This window comes from Sardina pilchardus, chromosome 10 (assembly GCF_963854185.1).
Source record: "Sardina pilchardus chromosome 10, fSarPil1.1, whole genome shotgun sequence".
Classification (NCBI taxonomy): domain Eukaryota; kingdom Metazoa; phylum Chordata; class Actinopteri; order Clupeiformes; family Clupeidae; genus Sardina; species Sardina pilchardus.
This window is the reverse complement of record NC_085003.1, coordinates 4355220-4375334: the sequence shown is the minus strand read 5'-3', so window position 1 is coordinate 4375334 and position 20115 is coordinate 4355220. Positions and strand designations below refer to the sequence as shown.

Sequence of the window (20115 nt, the reverse complement as noted above, 5' to 3'; positions counted from 1 at the left end):
ATCAGGCCTTCATGGTAAAATAGCTGCTAGGAAACCACTGCTAAGGACAGGCAACAAGCAGAAGAGACTTGTTTGGGCTAAAGAACGCAAGGAATGGACATTAGACCAGTGGAAATCTGTGCTTTGGTCTGATGAGTCCAAATCTGAGATCTTTGGTTCCAACCACCGTGTGGACTGCAGAGTGAAGGCAAAAGGGCCAACAAGTGCTAAGCATCTCTGGAACTCCTTCAAGACTGTTGGAAGACCATTACAGGTGACTCTTGAAGCTCATCAAGAGAATGCCAAGAGTGTCCGAAGCAGTATTAAAAGCAAAAGGTGGCTACTTTGAAGAACCTGAAATATAAGACATATTTTCAGTGGTTTCACACTTTTCTGTTAAGTAATTCCACATGTGTTCATTCATAATTCTAATGCCTTCGGTATGAATCTACAATTTTCATAGTCATATAGTATGAAAATAAAGAAAAACTCTTTGAATGAGAAGGTGTGTCCAAACTTTTGGTCTGTACTGTATAAAGCATTGATTCGATCAAATATTGATTATGGTTGCATAATGTACAGTTCAGCATGTACAACATCAATAAAGAAAATTGAGAGGATTGCCCTTGGTGCTTTTAAAACAACTCCCACAAGTGCCTTACTATAGTGGGATCAATGGAACCCCCTATTAGCTTAAGGTATGAGATTTTTAAAATTTGTTTTTTAAGTAATCTCAGTGAAACTGTATCGGGTTATGTTTAGTTACAGTAATTTATATTTACTCAATAAAAACAAAACAACTGAATTTTTATTGATATTACCTGAAACACACAATTACTGTAAATACAGTAACATGATTTGTTACAGTACAGTAATGTTTTCAAAAATGGATTTATAGCGTTTTGGAAAAGAACTCTTCATTTAGAGTTGTGAGTTTCATATGAAGAGTACAGAAAATTCTGCAAGTACACTACTGTAACACAACTCAAGGCAAAAACTATCTATCAGAATCTATTGCACACAACAGTACTCTTGAAAACATGATCAGGGTGTGAAGTTCTTTTTTTTCTTCATTCACACCACACACACACACACACACCACAGTCACTGTGCGCATTAGCAACAAGTGTCTTCAATTTTTAGTCGTTGTGTGTAATAAATGACGCCAGGTGTGTTCATTGGGTTCAGTTATTGCTGACTGTGGCAAGCACTTTGCATCACATGAGCTTTCATTTGAGAATATGTTTTGCAACATGTGTTTTAGCAAGGAAAAATGTGCTTAGATTTATGAGAACGGAGGATTGTGTTTTGTGAATTGTGTCTTCATGTGAAATGTGTTTATGGCATTGAAAAATTATGGCTAGATTTAGTAAATGTGTTTAGACAACTGGTCATTTGGTTTAGAGGATTGGCTTTTGTGTTTTAGCATTTGAGAAAAACTGTAAGGTATCTTTTGCCAAACGTCCTTTTACACACTCCTGTGTAGTAGTCCAGTAGGTGGCGGTATATATGTTGAGAAAATATGACCCGCCATTAAACAGAAGAAGAAGAAGAGTTGAAGCGTGAGCGAAAGTGTTTTAACTTAGTGTAGCTTAGTCAGGGGGCCAATTCTGAAAAGGGCTTCCGTGAAGACTTTTGCGCACATGTTTTGGTACAACCTGTCACCCTATTTTTTTGGTTTCCTGCTCAACACGACATGCCAACGATAAATGCTGAATATCTCCACAACCGCAAGGACCACATAGATAGAAATAGTATCGAATGAAAGCCAACACTCATGGGATGTCTGCTGAAGTGTCAGAATGAAAAAAAAAGTAGAGTGTAAGAGACAACAGACCTAGAACATGAAAAAAACTATCTCCGCCTAAAGAGAACCAGTTTTCAAAGTGAATATCAGATTGGAAACATAAAATAGTATTCCAAAACATCTATCAATCAGTACCCCTATGGGAATGAGTCAAGCCAAGTTTAAAGCTTGTAGGGAGAGACCATGCTGCACAAGTTCTAATACTTTAATGTTAAGGCGAAAATGCAGAACTGTAGATGGTGGTGCTATTTGACTTCATTAATGTACAGTAACAGGTTGTGACAAAGTATATTTAATGAACATATCACTATAGTTATCAATTCTACCCAAACCTAACTGCTGTCTCACTTCTTTAGGATTAGAGGTTAGTAACTAGTTCGTAGTAATAACGTTGTAATATGGCAACGGTATATTTTCCCCCATCCAAGCAGTGGTGCTCAGGTATGCAGCCAACATGAAGGATGGCATGCTTGTCCTCCAGCTTTTAACCAAAGAGCCTGTACAGGTGAGGTGCTTGGAGCTGACGATATGTGGATGTGAGCAAAGTGGAAGTCAGTGCAGTACCAGGCAGTGTCGATGTCCCTGACCAGGACTCAGATGAGCACATGGACATGGTCCCTATACCTTCTGTTGGCTGCTACCTGAGCACCACTGCTTGAATGCACTGTAAAACCCGGGAAGTTAACTTAACTCAAATAATTTGAGGAAACCGGATGCCTTGAACCATTTGAGTTTGGTAACTCATTTAATCTAAGCACAAATAAGTCATTCAGCTGAGTTATTTGTATGTGTGTATTTTGTGTTGGGATAACTTTAACGAGTCAAGTAGGGTCATTCCGTGTCAAATCAGATAAGATTGATGCTGCACCGTCTCAGATTTTGTTCAAACTTTGTGTATATCATCAATGGGTCCTAAAACCAAGGCCTGTGAAATATTTCTGTGGAAATCATCTGTCTTCATATCTTTTTTAGACCTTGAAATTCTTTCATTTTTACATCTTGAAAAACACATGCCATGTCTGGGCATTAATATCTTGACAAATATGTTCCCTAGCCTCCCCAAATTTTCTAGGGTGGAAGATCAACTCATAATAAGCATGTGTAAACAATTTAAAGTCTGTACTAAATGTCTCTTGACTCTCGAAAGGGCCCTCAATTTTGGAAAAACATGCATTAAGTGTGATATTTAGGGTATTAAAAAAACTGTTTATCTTTTTCACTTGGTATCAGTCACTATTTCCTCTTCAAATACGGCAGTTAATTAATGTTTTCCCATAATTTGAAGTCTCCACAACAAATAACCATGACAATAATAACAATAAAACAAGGCATGTTTGTATTTTGTGTCATTTTCATGTAACTGAAATGCTATGTGGGGTAGGTAGGATCATGAAAATCTATGTGGAAATAGAAAAGTATATGGACATGTAGTGTGTAAAGTTCTAATATTGCATCTAAGCCCCGTTCACAGAATAAATGCATGTAGTTACAGGTGTTTTGGTAACACCAGAATAAACATTTACAATAAAAAAAAGTGAAGTTTGGCACCCCCCTCTGGCGAAACAGTAGCATTTTGCTACTTTTACAAGGCATTAACTCTGGTAGCCATTTGAATGGAATGGAAAGGCTATATTTTACTTCTCGTATTCAAAAAGAAGCAGAAATTCCTAATACCTTGAAATTGAAAAGGATGCCAAATACACCGATCATATACTTGAAATTATGTTTTCACCATTAATCTAAAATAGGCCTTTCATTAGTTGGTGGCTTTTTTGCTATCCTTTTCAACTGAACTGCTTACCAATCTGACAGAGATCGATATCCCACTATGACGTCTTTGCGACACGCCTCTTTAAAGAGACCCTATGCAACTTTCTGCAGGAGACGATCGCTCCTTGTTTACATCTGGAAGTCTGAGACGAAGAACCAAGCTTGCAATTTATATATTTAAATATAGCCTATACATGTATAAATATACACGCTAAAGCTGTCGGGGAAGCTCTGCAGAGAAAATGCAAGCATAAAACGAGTGAAAACGAAAAACGAAACCGAAACCAGAGATGAAATCGCCAATCCTGCATAGTTCCTCTTTAAGCAGACCGGAACTGTTCGAATTTTGCTTCCATAGATGCATTACGTTGCTTGTCATTATCTTGTCAATAATTAAGGATCTTTGATCCTACTACCTACCCCACATAGCTTTTCAGCTGCATGAAAATGACACAAAAATACAAACATGCCTTGTTTTATCCTTATTATTGTCAAATTCATTTGATTTGGAGACTTCACATTTTGGGACAACATTAACAAAGGATTATATTTCTATAGAAAAGACTCATTGATGGCAGGTGTGTCCCAATAAAAACGTTTTGAGACCCTCAATATCACTTTTTTTGCATGTTTTTTCAGAAACTAGAGACTTCTGTACAACCAATGAGACTGTGGTACAAACATTTAATCATTGAATCTTACTGAGAACATGCTTGTCTTCCATTCTATTAAGTTTAGTCAGGCTAGGATTGATATTTTTTAAGATATGAGTACCTTAACATGGCCACCAAGATAAGGTCATTTAGAGAGTGTAAAAAGGCAAGGGCAAAAAGACAATGAAAACAATAGAATTGAACAAAAATATTTTACAGATTTTAGTTATGGAACCTAAACATTGTGTATACAAACTTTGAAGAAAATCCGAGTCGGTGCTGCAACCATTTTCCTGGATTTTGTCTGATTTGACACGGAATGACCCTATACTCATTTTATTCACCTAATTTCAACTTGAGTAAAATACAGTCATGGCTGAAAGTGTCAACCCATGCTAAAGTTCACTAAAATAAGAGGAATATATCTTTTGGGAATTGATCTTAATGCTAAATTTGTGAATATAACTGAAACAGATTGTTTTCAAAATGGGTTTTGATTTCAGGCTGTAAGACAAAAAAAAGTAACTATTTCAAAAGGGTATGATGACTTTCTATAGGCACTGTATGTTAATTGTTGTTTGGTGTCTGTCTTTGTATGTCTTGGTGTCACGGGTACGCAGGCGATTGCGCCGCTCCGTCTGGCATCTTTTGTCTTGTGTCTTGTTATTTTGTAAATTTGTTTGTTCTTTGTTGCCACGGGTACGCTGGCGACTACGCCACTCCGTTCGGCACTGTCTCTGTGCACGTGAAATGCGCTATGTTTGTGGTTGTCTAATGTCTGATGTCTGTACAGGAACGCTGTGCGAATACGCCGCTCTGTCTGGCACCTGGCTATTTTGTGTTTTCAATTCATTTGTGAAGCGACCTTGGGTGTCTTGAAAGGCGCTATATCAATAAAATGTATTATTATTATTATTATTATTATTCATCCACAAATAAAATTGGTGTCCTTAAAGGTTGGATATATCCTCATTGTATTGTACTTAACGCATTAAGATTAATTTCCAAAAGATGATTTTATATCCCCCCTTTATTCACCTTTAGCATGGGGTGCCAACACTTTCAGCCATGACTATATGCCACTCATTTCATGGCAAGAATTATGTTCACAAGAAAAAATGGCTGACCACACATTACATTTTCCAGAATGCCATTGTCCATAGTAGTCTTAACACATTATCACATATTAATCTTGACTTAAATTGAATCTTAAATGCAATAAGTAGTTAAACTATATTTAAGGCTATACTATCTGCCATGTTATTGTGCTATTTACATTGACGCCACACACCATCAAGCAGATGACTATCCATATCAGACTTGGCCTGTGGGCTGATGTTAAAATTTTAGATCATGTGTATGCTTCTGACAGATGCAACTGTAATCCGAAGATACAGTATATCATGATGGCCAGTACTGCCATGGTGAATATATTATGTTTCACAATTACCATCATTCTGCAATAATCTTATTCATTTAATGGAAATTTGAGCCTATACAAAATCTTGAAATCTTTACTCCTGAAGTTCAGATCCTGTCCATAGGGGTAATATACTTACTAAATGTAAACATGCATAATGCATCTGTATCTACCCAAGAGACAATACAGACGGACAATAGGAGGCTCAAACACACCATTGGGATACTCAACTGTGTGACACTTTCAAGTAACTCAAAGTCAAATTGAGAAAGCAATCAACTTTGCATTAGGCCAAGAAAAAGTGGACTTCAAAATGTTCTTTATATTGTGAGTATGGGCTTCTCCTTAATGGTCTTTCTGACCATATTCTGAAAATCATCAACACAATGTTTTTGCCCATCACCTGTTAAACAGTGAGAAGCCACAATTAACAGCGAGAGAGCAAGAGAACACTTATTAGAACAACAAAGTAGCATTTACCCATAATCCATAGAAATAGCTCACACATTTGAGTACATTGCATTTTTTTGTGTGTACATATTTCTTACTTGTCATATTTACTTGAAATGAGTGGAAAGCAAATAATTCACTCAAGTTGATATTAGGTGAATACAATGAGAATAGTTTACTTGACTCCTAAGCTATCCCAACACAAAATGCAATACTGTAGGCCTACACTAATAACTCAGTTGAATGACTTATTTACACTTAAATTAAATGAGTTACCAAACTCAAATGTCAATGCATCCGGTTTACTCAAATAATTTCAGATAAATATAATTTGTGTCTGAACCTAGTATGAAGTTAAATAGCACTAGGCCTATACACCACCATATACAGGTCTACATTTTCACCTTAACATTAAAGTAGGCCTATTATAACTTGTGCAGGGTCCGTGTGCATGTCTCTCCCTACAAGCTTTAAACTTGGCAGACTCATTCCAATAGATAGGGGTACTGATTGATAAAGGTTTTGGAGGAAAGAGCATCGTCTTGAAAACCACCCTGATATCTTACCTATTTGTGTCTTCTAAAAAAAAAAATAGGGTGACACTGACAGCTTGAACCAAAACATGTCTGCAAAAGTCTTACGGAAGCCCTTTTCAGAATTGGCCCCTTGACACAACAGTGGCCCTTGTGGTGTGATACTCTTGTGGTATTTATTGATCATTATTTTGTAATGATCATGCTTGCACACAAATTGGATTATATTGCAAATTTGCCCAAAATTACAGTAGGTAGCCTAACCTGGAAGAAAATTTAAGCACTTAGGGGGGGGGGGGCAGCTTCATAGACAGTAAAAGCAGAGAAAAGATTCGATATTCAACTCCATGTCCCATAAGCCTTAGCTACTAGCATTCGCAGTGTTGTTGTTAGCAGGCTCAGTGCAGTCGTCGTGGTGTCAACGAAATATGTCCTGGGCCTCAGCGTTGCTGTTGTTCATCCTCTCAACGTTTTCCTCATGGCATTCGTATTAGTGCGAACGTAGTAGCTATATGGAAATTACACGCTCCAGACCATCGCTTTTCAGCGAAATTGGTAGGTCAAGTCTTCTTTAATCGACTGATGGCTAACGTTAACATAAGTTGTCTGGCTAGTGTAATTTCTAATCAACTCATTAGTCAATAAGGTGCCAGAGCGAATGACAGCTCATAGTTTGCAAGCATTCATACTTTACAGTAAACCAAATCACTGTTCACAAGGTAGTCATTTATTGATACTGTTCTAGAAAACAATGTCTTGGCCGTGTTATCAAGTTCAGACGTTCAGCTGCTAACTAGCCTAAGCCTGGACGGTTTTAAATAACGGGTTATCCTTGTTGGTCGTTGAACTGCATGACGCTTTGGCATGTTAGCTAGTCAGCCAATGCATAGTAGGAAATCTAACTTTAGAGGACGGTAGGTTGTAATTTGTACGTGCAACTGATTCGTTACCGAGTGTTGAGTACATTATCTAGTTCTCTAACGCATAATACTAATCTGTTTGGATATTGAAATGGCAAAGTTGCTCCAAGAAGAATACAAACAGTCCCTCATGCTTTTTGCAGACTAATCTGACCAGACTACGTAACCTTGTTAGCTCCTCTAACAGGCCTCCATGGCCAACAATAGAACAGTTCATTAATTGCATTTTTGCATCTGCTTTGTTTGGTTCGGCACTGAATGTAGCTGTAGTATCAGCAGTAGCAATTGAAGTTGCATGTAAGTGAAGTAGTACTGGTACCTGAAACAACTGTTGCTCAACCTCTTGCAATGTGTTTGCAGCACATGGATTGGGATTTTGGACAGATCGCTCAGCTGTGCACGAAGCAGCAGCACAGGGTCAAGTCAGGCAATTGCAGCAGCTGATCCAAGGTGGTGCCTCTGTAAATATTGTAGCAATTGACTCCATCACTCCTCTTCATGAAGCCTGCATTCAAGGCCACAGCCAGTGTGTTCGTCTATTGCTGGATGCTGGGGCAAATGTAAGACAACATATTCACATATGGTGATAATATTAACAGAAATGTAGAGAAACAGAACACTTTAACATGAAAATCATTCCTCAGCTGTCAAAAGTAAAGTGCTTTAGAGGATTTTTAGGGACTGGAATGACCAATGTACACCGTAGTTGTGATGAATAGTGATGTTGAAACATAAATAGCAGAGTATAATCAATGAAGTAAATCTGCTCCACTCTCTCAGCTTCTGACGCCTATGTTTTTGCCTACAGGTTGACGCAAGGAACATTGATGGCAGCACCCCCCTGTGTGATGCCTGTGCTGCTGGGAGTCTAGAGTGTGTGAAACTGCTACTGGAGCATGGAGCCACGGTCAACCCTCCTCTCTTCACCTTTTCTCCCCTGCATGAGGCCTGTATGGGAGGTAGTGTGGAATACTTATTAAGATACATTCTGCACACGCATCAGCAGCCAGTCTTGTGCTAGCCATGTGATATGACAACAAATTAAATGGCATGTGAATGGAACTTCATTTTATATGCATTTAATGCTGTCCATGCTGTGAAATGAGCCTTGCTCAAACCTTTGGCAACATGTGCCTATGTGGAAGTGACATTATATGGACGTGAACAGATTCTCAGATGCTTTTGTAACATTTTTTATTTATTTATTCATTTTTTATGTAAAATCAGCTTTTGCAAAATGACACGAGCACACTTTCAAAGTGCTGCACTTAACTAGTTACAGCGAGTAAAAAGATTAGTGTATGCATATAAACTAACTAAACTGACACAGACTGAACAAGTATTATTTTTGTCTTAAACTATAGCCTTGAAAGTATTAACATTGTATATCTCTACACTAGGCAATTCTGAATGTGTGAAGTTCATGATCGCCGAAGGGGCATCAATGGAAGCTCATGACTGTCATTATGGGACCCCTTTGCATGTAGCATGTGCAAGACAACACCAGGACTGTGTAAAAGTTCTTCTAAATGCAGGTTTGGGATTTTTAACTGTTGTGTTAGCTTCATTGTCAGACTAAGGTTCCTATAAATATTATTATATGTGCATTTTCTCTTGTACTACTGCAGTTGTCAATGATTGCAATGCATTTTGTATTGTAATGTGTGATTCTCATTCCTCAATTGCTGATACACTCTATATGGTGTTACATCTTTCTCTTCTCCCAAAGGTGCAAATGTGAATGCTGCAAAACTACACGAGACTGCACTCCATCATGCTGCAAAAGTGGCTAATCTGGATCTCATAGAGCTGTTGGTGGAGTTCGGAGGAAATGTTTTTGCCACAGACAATCGTGGGAAGACTCCCCTACAATACGCTACTCCTGGGTCCCCATCTGCACTATCCCTGGGATTTTATGAAAGTAAGTCTCACCCTTAACTCAAATTGAAAACCCTTATCATACACTAATATGCTACTGAGACACTGATTAGTGATAAACAGCCATTAATAAGACCTGATTGGATATTGAATTGTAGGTCTTGAAAAGAACATGGCATCATTTTTTTTCTGTCCCACAGTCCACCAGTGTCTTGTAAAGTTGTTTTTGTGGAATTGTGGTTGAATATAAGATAAATTATTTTTTGACAATGTTTTGTCTTTTTCCATTCAAGGTTTAGTTGTTCTCTCACGGATTTCACTTGTTTCTTCCTTATAGAACACAACATATGTGATTTCAAGCTCATAAAATGTTTTGTCACATTTAGCAATCATCTCCCCATGATCTGCTTGCTGCTCATTTCCTGTTGTTTTCCTGTTGTGTCCATTGTGTTGTTTTAATCTACTATAATATATTGCCGTTACACTGTTGTTGCCCAGAAACCCCTCTGAGCCTGCAGCAGCTGTCCCGGCTGACCCTCAGGAAGGTGTTGGGCAGGAGAGCCCTGCAGGTGGCAGCTCAACTGGACCTGCCAAATCGCCTCATCAGCTACCTCTGCTACATGCCTCCACCTACAACAGACATTTGCGACAGCTGACACTCGCAGGTCCTCCATGAATGTTCCCATCTCCTGACTAAGTTGTCAGTCATATGCAGGACTATGCAGGTCTCAAGTGTCATGGCAGTTGCCTACATCAGGTCTATCTTCTATGTTTTTTTCTGTGACAGGACATTGAGAGAATGAAAGTTACTTGCAAACATTTAAATTATAAGTGAGATGAAGCAACTGGGCATCCATTGAATCCATGAATCTGTTCAATTGTATTTAAACTCTGGATGCGGATGTATTGCTGTATCCTCAGATTTTTTATTTTTGATCTTTAAGAGGAGAGCATTATGTTTTGCTTATTCCAAAAGATTTTGTAGCATTCAAGGACAAATCTGTTGTACAACTGCATCTCTAGATTTAATCGTATGGAAACAACTGCACTTTTTCAGCTACTTAACAATGTCCCCACTAAACACTGTGAACAATGAAATATTCAAAACACACAAAACAATAACAGATGATCCTTTCCTCTGGTAAAATGGCAAAGTCACTGTATGTCAGTGCTTCCTGTATCCACAGTGTTTGTTAATCGCAACCTAAATTGTGTTGCGGAGCTATGGATGAAGTAAAAGATACATTTTGGCTGTTATAACACTGGCAAATGCAAATGGCAGTGTTACAACTGTTGAAGGACCAGCTTCAAAGTAACCAAAAAAATTGAAAGCCCAACACTGCTTACTTCAGCATTGTGCTGATTGGGCCAGTTTATCGATGAGCTGACGTTTCGGTCAGTCAGATTTTCATCAGACCTTTATCCGAGTAATGAAGGTCTGATGAAAATCTGACTGATCGAAACGCCAGTTCATCGATAAAGGTCTGACTGACTGAAATATCAGTCTGGCAAAATAACTGCACGTGCAGTATAATTTATCAATGTGTGCAGGCTCCCCACTACGCCAAGTGAGGGCCAGCCCATCCCATTTTGCCCACAGAAATGATGTGCCCTGTGATAATTGTTTTCGACAGACAGAATGACTTCAGCTCACATGGTTGATCCCATTGAGAAGATTTTGTTGATTTTCTGCAACCCAAAGCTATGGATGCAGTTGATTACTAAAATCGTGAAGAATTATTGTTTTTACGATGGAGTAAAACTTGCACATATATGATGGTACAATAAGTCTAGATTAACTCATGTAAATACATGTTATTGTATATACAGAATATGTCTATTATTTGGATATGGATTCATTTTATATGTAGATATTATGTCTGCACAGTATTTGAATATTGTACATAAAACACTGTGTTAATCAGTTTAACATGTAATAATGCACTAAATTTAAAATGTTCCATTTTTCCCCAATGTATCAGCTTCCATCTCTCTGAAGTACTGTCTTAAATTCAGCCTCTGTGGCAACACTTCTTATTTGTAAATATTAGCATGTCGATAATAACACTGCTTTTTGTTTTACAAAGGCAGTTATGGGAAACAAATGCTGTTGATATGACTGTTGGTTTTGTAAGATTCTGTCTGAAAGATATACATTGTGAAAGTTTTTTTGTTGTTGTTGGGTGCTTCAAGTGACATGTCAGGGTTTATCATACATTATCACTGTTTGCTGGACTTTTAAGTAAGCTTAATGTCATAAAATATATCTAGCACAAAAGAAAATCCATCACTATTAGCATAGCTGGATTCAGTTTATTTTGGGCTTGGCAGCTCAGAGTGGTGCAGTTCTACATGTGGTCATTCCTGTCCTCATTCTATCTCTATGGTCTGTCACTGTTCCGTTTTATAAATTCAATGTACAGTATATGACTATTTTAAATAAAACCACTGCTTCAGCAATATTCAAAATAACTATAGTTCGTAATTGTTTTTTGTGTTATACTGGTTATTTATACTGGTTAATAACTGGTTATTAAACACCAGTCGTATCAGCTGTGTGTCCTGATCCATCTGTCTTCTAAACATTTAACAAAGACTTACTTTTCCACACAAGTAACCCAAAGAATCTTTGAAGAGTTCCCTTGTAATACACCTACAAGACTGAATCTACATTTCTGCCGTTGATCACTGTGTTTCAAGTAGATGCATGCATGCATGCATTTGAGTAAGGCAGTCCAATAAATGATAACAGTGTGCCTTTCTTTTATCCTTTGATAATGTAATGAAATGTTTATTTTCTAATATCAAATTTCAAATATATTTTATTGTAATGAATCGGGAAGATCCTAAGTACAATATCATAGTGTGCAGTGAGTGAAAACAACTGTAACAGGCTGAAAGTATTCCTACAAGTCCAATTTTCAATAGAATTTCCCTTTTATTTGGCTTCACATTCATAATTCAGATTATAAAGATGATTTATGAAAATGTATTAAAGATGAAAATCAGCATGCATCCACCTAACCCATGCCATTTTGTTGACGGCAAATTTGTTACAATAATTGTTTTCAGTGTGCTTTGATTAGCAGTGGATCAAAGTGGCTGTACAATTATTGAAATTCAGTCCTTCGCCATACGAGCAGTGTGTACATACTCCAGGTAACTTCTGGGCTGGTGGTGCAATACTGTGTACACTAACAATGCATTTTTGGAACATGAATAGTAAACCAACTATAATTCCAGGCCTTGTCTTGCATAGCCTATGTCCCAGACAGAGCCTTCACAAATCTACAGGTTTTGTCACTACACAGCGGATTTTTAAGAGCATTGAAACCTTTGTTTTGGAGATCCTGTTCAGAAAACACAAGAGTACACCTAAGAGTACAATGTTGGATTGTATATGGATGCTGCTGCCATCCTGAGATTAATCAGGTTTATGCCCCAATACTCGTCTTTGTTTTCTGCGGGAAAGGAAAGGTGATTTGTTAAATATTCATACAGATAATCTACTCATGCACGTTGCTTAATGTATACAATATAACACAAACTGACAAAAACATATTTACAAAAAAGAGTTTTGCATAATTTCAAGAGGAAAAACACCCCCTCTATTTCAAAATAAGCAGAACTGGGTTACCCACTCAAATGTGTGCAAAAATAATTTATGTAGATAGCTCACTCAAGAATTTCAATTCAACCACATATCCTGCATGCCTTGCGATACATACTTGTTTGGCTTTGTCCACACATTGGATGTACAGCGAAGCGATATTGGAGCAGGCTAAGGTCTGGCCTTGGTTGTCCTTATAACACTTCATTATCTGTTGTTGCAGCTCAGAACAAGCAGGTTTAATCTGAACTCTCCTACAAGAGAAAAATGACCAGACACGTAAAAACTGTCATATGACGGTTGCTGACAATAGGTTACGTACTGTAGTGTTAATCATAAAAAAGCAGAGGACAAGTAATAGTTTTTATTTAAATCAACTGGAGCTTTATATATGTAATGTATTTGTGTTTAAGTCTATAGAGAACAAACTCACTTGAAGCGATTGTGTGCATCCTCTTTCCCCTTGCGGAAGTTCTCACTAGTAACCTTGTAAAATTGTGTACTCTAAAAAAAAGGGTAAGGCAACATAAGAACAAATGTTTACATAAATTCTGTTCTTTTGTATGGAATGGACTGTACCCTTTATTTACAGGTATTAAAAACAGCTGCACCACCTGCTCATTGTTAATTAACAACTCCTTTCATAACCATGTCCTTACATGTTTGAAAGCCATAACAACAACAACCTCACTTTCCATTGAAACAGAATGCTTGTGTAGAATATAAAGTCTTTGCAGTTGAAGCCAGTCTTCCTCATGGTACCATTATAATTTAGACTGTAATGACTTGCACAACAGGATATGGCTTACAACTGGCCTTATGGAAAATCATAAAAAAAAACAAACAAACAGAAAGCCTTGCCTTCTCTTCCAGCTTGTTAATCTGCTCCCTATAAAGGACATCTTGTTTCTTCAGGTCTTCATCTCTTTCCTCCAGCTTCTGAGCCTGAGGAAGATCATCAAAAAGACAGGGCATTATGGAATAGTAATAAATGATAGGGTTTAGCTCACCAATGCAGCTTGAATTGCTTTGTGTCGATAAACAATCAAGCCGTAGTGCAAGCTACTTTCTGTGTGTTTTGAAGGCACCGTTTTTTGAGGGAGTACACTGACATTATATAGTCATATTCTCTCTATGGGGCCGAGTTTGGCGGCAATACATGTAGCGGGAGCATCAAGGAGGGGACTCTGAAATGGGTGAGACCTCTCCAGCGAAGTGAAATTTAATATACCAATGCAACCAGTGTTAAATTCTGCCTACTTCGGCCTACTTTGTGCGTCTGACTTCGCCCTGGCCACAGTGTGCATGCACTGTCGGCAAAATACGCGGTCAAACTTGCTCCCTGAATCTGTAGCTAGCATGCAACATATTAAAAACATAAAAGCTGGTGTTAGTGGGAGGAGGCAAGGGAATTGGCATAGATTTTTAATTAGTCCGTAGCGGTAATGAAGAAAGGCTTGGTAGTGCATCAACCTCAGGTTATAATTCAGTTCTAATTAATGTAATGCTTCTGTAAAAAATGTTCAATTCAATTCAATTTCAATTTGAATAATTTTAAGAGAACACACACACACTCACAACAGAAGGCATCTTGCATATGAATTGGTTGCATAAAGACTAGGTCATCCTCATCTTACAATCAAGCAGCTCACCACAATTCCATGGTCAAAATGGTCACCTGCACACATCTAGGTTTTTTTGCCATCTGTTTGTTTGTTGGCTTTCAAATGATGTCATCATAAAACATGCTTTGGTCAGTATCAAGAACAACACACTGTATGGCAACACATTATCACAGAGAACACTCAGAAGACGAAAGACCATGCTGAAAAATATTTTCTTTTCTTTCTCTTACCTTCCGCTCCAACCACTGAGGCACAAAGAAAGGGAAAGAGGTAGTGAAATAAAGAGCCAAAATGGGGTATTCAAATGATCATGAGTATCAGTTCAAGATATTGTAGCACTACACAAGTGTTCAATAAGTAACTAAGTAACTTACTCCCCTAATCATACACCTAACCTAACATCTTGCTAAGACATCATTTCAGTGCAAGACACAATTTACATATTTAAACACAACAGTCTATGGAGTTCGCCACTCCAACACTGGAGGGCAACGCTAACACAGAGGACTCTTAACTGAAAAATGCCAGCATAGGGGCAACAGTGTCCATTTGACACAGAACCATAAGCCAGCTTTTCAATGTTAACGTCTGTAATGCCAGTATACAGCCTGTTTGTATTCTGATTTAAGCTAAAAAAATGTGTTGTTTTCTGATGCGTCCAGACAGAGCCACCTTTGCCCGCTGTTTGTGCCAGTGTTCATCTGCAATGATCAAACCTGTGCCATCTTGACATTGGTCCTAAGTTATTGCTAAGTGAATAAATCATATCTGCCAAAGGTTCATCTAAGTGACTTGTGTGATCACAACAATAGTAATACGTCATGTTAAAGTGCCTCTGACTTGTAAAGGACATTGGAGAAGGTGCTGTCACTGGTTTATTGGATGTTACAGTATGCCCAGTCAAGTGCAACCCCTTTGAACCATGTGCCTGACATCTGATCAGTTATTCTGCCATCAAACTACATCTGAACTTGGACACACCTCAAATGCACTTGAACAATATGCTTCAGACCACATATTTTAAGTATCTGGGAAAAAAAGGTCCAAGAGGAATAAAAGAGTGTCAAGTGCAATCCAATATATGTGGTCGGAGGAACAAGATGATGCCTTACGTAATACTGGGCAATAAGACGCTCATCCTCAGTGTTCATGCGCTCCCTCATGATGGTCTCTGTCAAGGACTTCTGGTGGGCCGCCCTCTCGTCATCCAACACCTTCTTTACCTGCTCCTGTATCTGGGCCTGAGCACCCACCTGAGCGAGGGCCCTGGCTCGGAGTTTCTCCTCTTCTAATCTACACACACAGAGACCAGGATGAAGATCTACAGAGTTTAAACAGCATTAGCAGAAACTAGCTTACACAATCTAGTCAGAAACCTTTCAGACAGTAGGAACGATTATCCAAATGGTATCCACTGAGAGGTCTAGTGAGAACCCTAAAAAAAAAGGATTCTCCTCACTGTTTCTGAATCCTTAACTGTGCTTGGCTCATCTCCTGCTCCAGCAGTCTCTGTAGTTCTCCTTTGATTTGTGTTCTCAATTCATCTTCATTGACTTCACATGAAAAAGAACATAAGTTTTTCAGTTATGCAGTGATAATTGCAACATAAAACAGTGTTTGCTTGTACTTACTTGTTTTTATTTGTTTTTTCTTTTAGCTTTTATTGGTAGTAGAGCAGATCGGCGAAGTAATAGTGCATTTTATGACTAAATCATTAAACCTCCACCATATAATCTACACATCCCAAGGTTTCATTTCAGATAATGGAAGTGTTTTTTATCTGACCTCTAGTGACCCTGAGAGGTCACTGACTTCAGCACTGCATTTTTTAGTAAGTGAGAGGAGGATGAGAGCAAGACTTGGGACTTCATTTTAGTTTCAAGAGAGCAGAATTGGCTGTTATATTCCTACTGTGTTGAAAGTAGGCTAACTAAAAAGTCGGAGTGAAAAATAAATACATTTGGTCTTCATAACATTTTTAAAACAAAAAAGTGAGATTGCCTAAAACCTTTGCAAAGTAGGGGAAAATGGGGTAAACTGAGCGAGTGGGTAAACCATACATAATTTCTCTTATGGCCTAGCCTGGGTGAGAAGTGGTAGGCGCTAGCCAGGCTACTTATGACCCTGAATTTAGTCTGCATATTCAATTCACCCCTCAAAGGAGTTAATATTTTTCATCAAGAGGTCAAATCTAAAGTGCCTCCATATTTGATAATACCTTTCATATATGAGCGAATCTGCCCAAATGTAACTGTACTGTACATTTCAGTGTTATGTCTATGATATTTAGAACTAAATTTGAATACAATTGTATTATATTTATCACTGTTATTCCATATAATTTCCATTTCATGTTTACACCATCCAGTTGCACATTTCCATTCAACAACAACTTGTTCATTCAACAATGAACAACCCAGTTCATTGAGTGAAAGTTGAGTGAAGTTGAGTTTATGTCACGCTCATGCACAGTAAGACTCACCCACAGGTGTTTTAGGAGGAGGTAGCTGAGGAGGAGGGCTCATGGTATCAAGGAGGGAGGGGATGGGATGGGTGTCCACAGGCCTCTGAGGTGGGGGAGGTGGGCTATCTGATCCTGCAAGCAAGGCCAATAGTCCACTGGTAGGAGGAGTGGGAGCTGAAGTGTTTGGAAGCACATCTGCATGGTCTTCCAGGGCAAGCAACGGGACTGGGGGGAGCACTACAGAGGGTGAGGGCATAGCAATTGCTTCAGTTTCTTCTGAAAAAAGTAGAGGTGTGGAACTCGAATCAGCAGAAGGCACTGGTAAAGAAATTGCCTCAGCAGCTGTGCCTGTAGGTTCAGTCGGTGTAGACACGGCTACAGGTTCAACATGGCACGCGGGTGTGACTATAGGTTCAACTGGGTGGGATACAGGTATAACAGAGTCTTCAGAATGTGCAGGTGCAGAAATGGCCTCAGCCGGAAGTGTGGGTATATCTGTTGGTTCCACAAGGTGGACTTTTATATCTTGGGGCTGAACTGTAGGTACAGGTTCAGCGACAGGCCCAGCAGGAGCAAGAGTGGGTTCAGCTACAGGCTCAATAGTGGGAAGTGTGGGTACAACTAAAAGTTCATCAGATGAAGGTTGTGGTATGACTATAGGCTCTTTGGGTGTCCGTGTAACCGGAGTCTCAGCTTCAGCGGAGGGAGAGGGCCCGTTCAAAAGGTCAACAGGAGGTGTAGGTAAAAGTTCAGGTTCCACAACTACAGGTACAACTGTAGGTTCAACTGAAGGCATTTGAATGACTTCAGGCTCAGGTGTAGGTAGAAATTCAGCAACACGCTCAACCAAAGGAGAGGAAACATCAACAGGAGGTGTAGGTAAAGGTTCAGGTTCCACAACTACAGGTACAACTGGTTCCACAACTACAGTTACAACTGTAGGTTCAACTGAAGGCATTTGAATGACTTCAGGCTCAGGTGTAGGTAGAAATTCAGTAACACGCTCAACCAAAGGAGAGGAAACATCAACAGGAGGTGTAGGTAAAGGTTCCGATGCCACGGCAACAGGTACAACTGTAGGCTCAACAGAAGGCATTTGTATGACTTTAGGCTCAGGTGTAGGTAGAGATTCACTAACATATTCAATTGAAGGAGAGGGAACATTCAAAGGTTCAACAGGAGGTGTAGGTGAAGGTTCAGATGCCACAGTTACAGGCTCAACTGTAGGTACAACAGAAGGCACTTGTATGACTTTAGGCTCAGGTGTAGGTAGAGATTCAGCCACACGCTCAACTGAAGGAGGAGAGATGGGTGTTACAACCACGGAAGGCGTTGTTGGCACATCAACAGGTGGAGAGGGTGGTAAGGCCACAGGTTCGGTAGAAACAGGTGTTGTCTGAACAGGGGAGGGAATGGCTTCAGTTACAGGTATGGGTGGAGAGCTGACAACTGATTCTGGAAGTGAAGATGGTGAGGCTACAACTTCTGTTACTGATGGTGTGGACTCTACTTTGCCTTCTGCAGGAGTTGTGAGAGGAACTGAGAGCTGCTCTTTAGGTGGTATTGGGGGCTGTGTTTTTACTTCCTCTGAGGAATGTTGGAGGGGAGGACTTGGCAGTGTTTCAATGATTTCCACTGGCTCGATAAGTGGAGGAGGCAATAGTGTGCTCACAAAGTGAGGAGACGGAGGCAACACTGGGACCAGTCGTTCAACAGTGGGTATGGGTGTGAGTCTGGGTTGGGGAGCAGCAGGCACAGCATGGGGTGAGGAGGCAGCTTTTTGACCTGGACATGGACAGGCCTTACTTGGTGACTCCCTCATTCGGTCAATGACTTTATCAGAGAGCTATCATCAAACAATGAAGAAACACAGAGCCTGTCAGTTAAACCAAAACTTATATTTCATTTCAGAATTTGATTTAAGGATAACATGCAAATAACCTCAGATACCAAACATCCAGGGAATATTAAAGCAGGGTCTCTGCAGGGTTTTTCTGCATGACAACATAATGATTTTTGATCAATGATGTTATTGGTGAGGCAATAGAAAACCTATTAACTCACATAGGCTGAAATTTAACAGTGTTCAATCAGATGCAAGGTTTAATATGAAATTAAAGTATCTACTTTATTTGAAAACACATAGCCTACTTATGTTTTGTCATTTCAGAGGTTGCATTTTATTGGCCAGTTGTTTGGAAACAGTTTTGAAATAAGCAACACTATTCAAGTTCATCAATTTAGAATAAAATACGTTCCCAATTCTCTCTAGATACACATGGGATGATTCGCATAATTTCAGTGTCAAACACGTAAGAGTAAGACTATGACAACATATTGATGTCGCCACACATAAATGTTGGCAAGGCTATAACGCGCGCGGTGACATATTTCATCATCGTTACTTTCCAAATGTTTAGTTACTGATAAATAATTAGGCTATGCAAGACTGTCTCTATGTGGACCTACACTTAGTGTCTCAGTCAGTATTAGCCATAAAGTACAGAGCTATGTTTGTTATACAATTAAACTTTCAGCCTCCTCCTACTCGTGCACTCACCCGAATGCCCTTCACAAACGAAACGCCTCCATGATCGTCTGACTCAAAAGAGACATGACTACTATTATTATTCCCCATACTTGTTAAAAAAAGACACTTGTCTATAATAAAAATGTGTTGTGGATTTTTTCAAGTAGGCTACAGCGTGTATTCTTCCCACAACGCAGGGATTCAGGGAGGTTAAGCTATCCCGTCCTTCCCACTTTTGAGAAGCATACGTAGAATAGTCGCTTCCATTGGATGACTTAGAGGGCCTTGTGCATCGTTTCCTTTCATTGGTCATTATAGACGGTATAGCGTATAGCCTATACATACTGTAGCCTATGCATGGCAGGTAACCAGTTAGATGCGCTCGTCTCTTACTCAATTCCTTAAAGGGCTAGCTTCGTTTTTTTAAAAAAACGTAGGCTACTGAACAATGACCACTGACGTTATTATTATTATTT

At 39.1% G+C, this 20115-nt stretch overlaps 2 protein-coding genes across 4 annotated transcripts; one reads left to right on the top strand and one right to left on the bottom strand.

Moving 5' to 3' along the window:
* Positions 1-6986: 6986 nt before the first annotated feature.
* Positions 6987-11872, top strand: asb13b (ankyrin repeat and SOCS box containing 13b). The gene is made up of 6 exons (XM_062548355.1): positions 6987-7167; positions 7893-8092; positions 8341-8491; positions 8933-9067; positions 9262-9453; positions 9909-11872. The coding sequence occupies exons 1-6, from the start codon at positions 7125-7127 to the stop codon at positions 10064-10066; spliced, it is 879 nt and encodes a 292-aa protein (XP_062404339.1). The 5' UTR covers positions 6987-7124; the 3' UTR covers positions 10067-11872.
* A 296-nt stretch (positions 11873-12168) lies between these two features.
* Positions 12169-19854, bottom strand: chchd3b (coiled-coil-helix-coiled-coil-helix domain containing 3b). Of its 3 annotated transcripts, none has more exons than XM_062547615.1 (9): positions 19670-19854; positions 17128-18955; positions 16105-16198; positions 15758-15938; positions 14876-14890; positions 13882-13965; positions 13454-13524; positions 13139-13274; positions 12169-12871 (listed from the first exon to the last, which is right to left on the bottom strand). In XM_062547615.1, exons 1-9 carry the CDS (start codon positions 19745-19747, stop codon positions 12845-12847), a joined length of 2514 nt encoding a protein of 837 aa, XP_062403599.1. In that variant the 5' UTR covers positions 19748-19854; the 3' UTR covers positions 12169-12844. The 3 variants fall into 3 exon arrangements, with proteins under 3 accessions (XP_062403599.1, XP_062403601.1, XP_062403600.1); XM_062547617.1 differs by having other exon boundaries at positions 16123-16198; XM_062547616.1 differs by lacking the exon at positions 14876-14890.
* Positions 19855-20115: the final 261 nt, after the last annotated feature.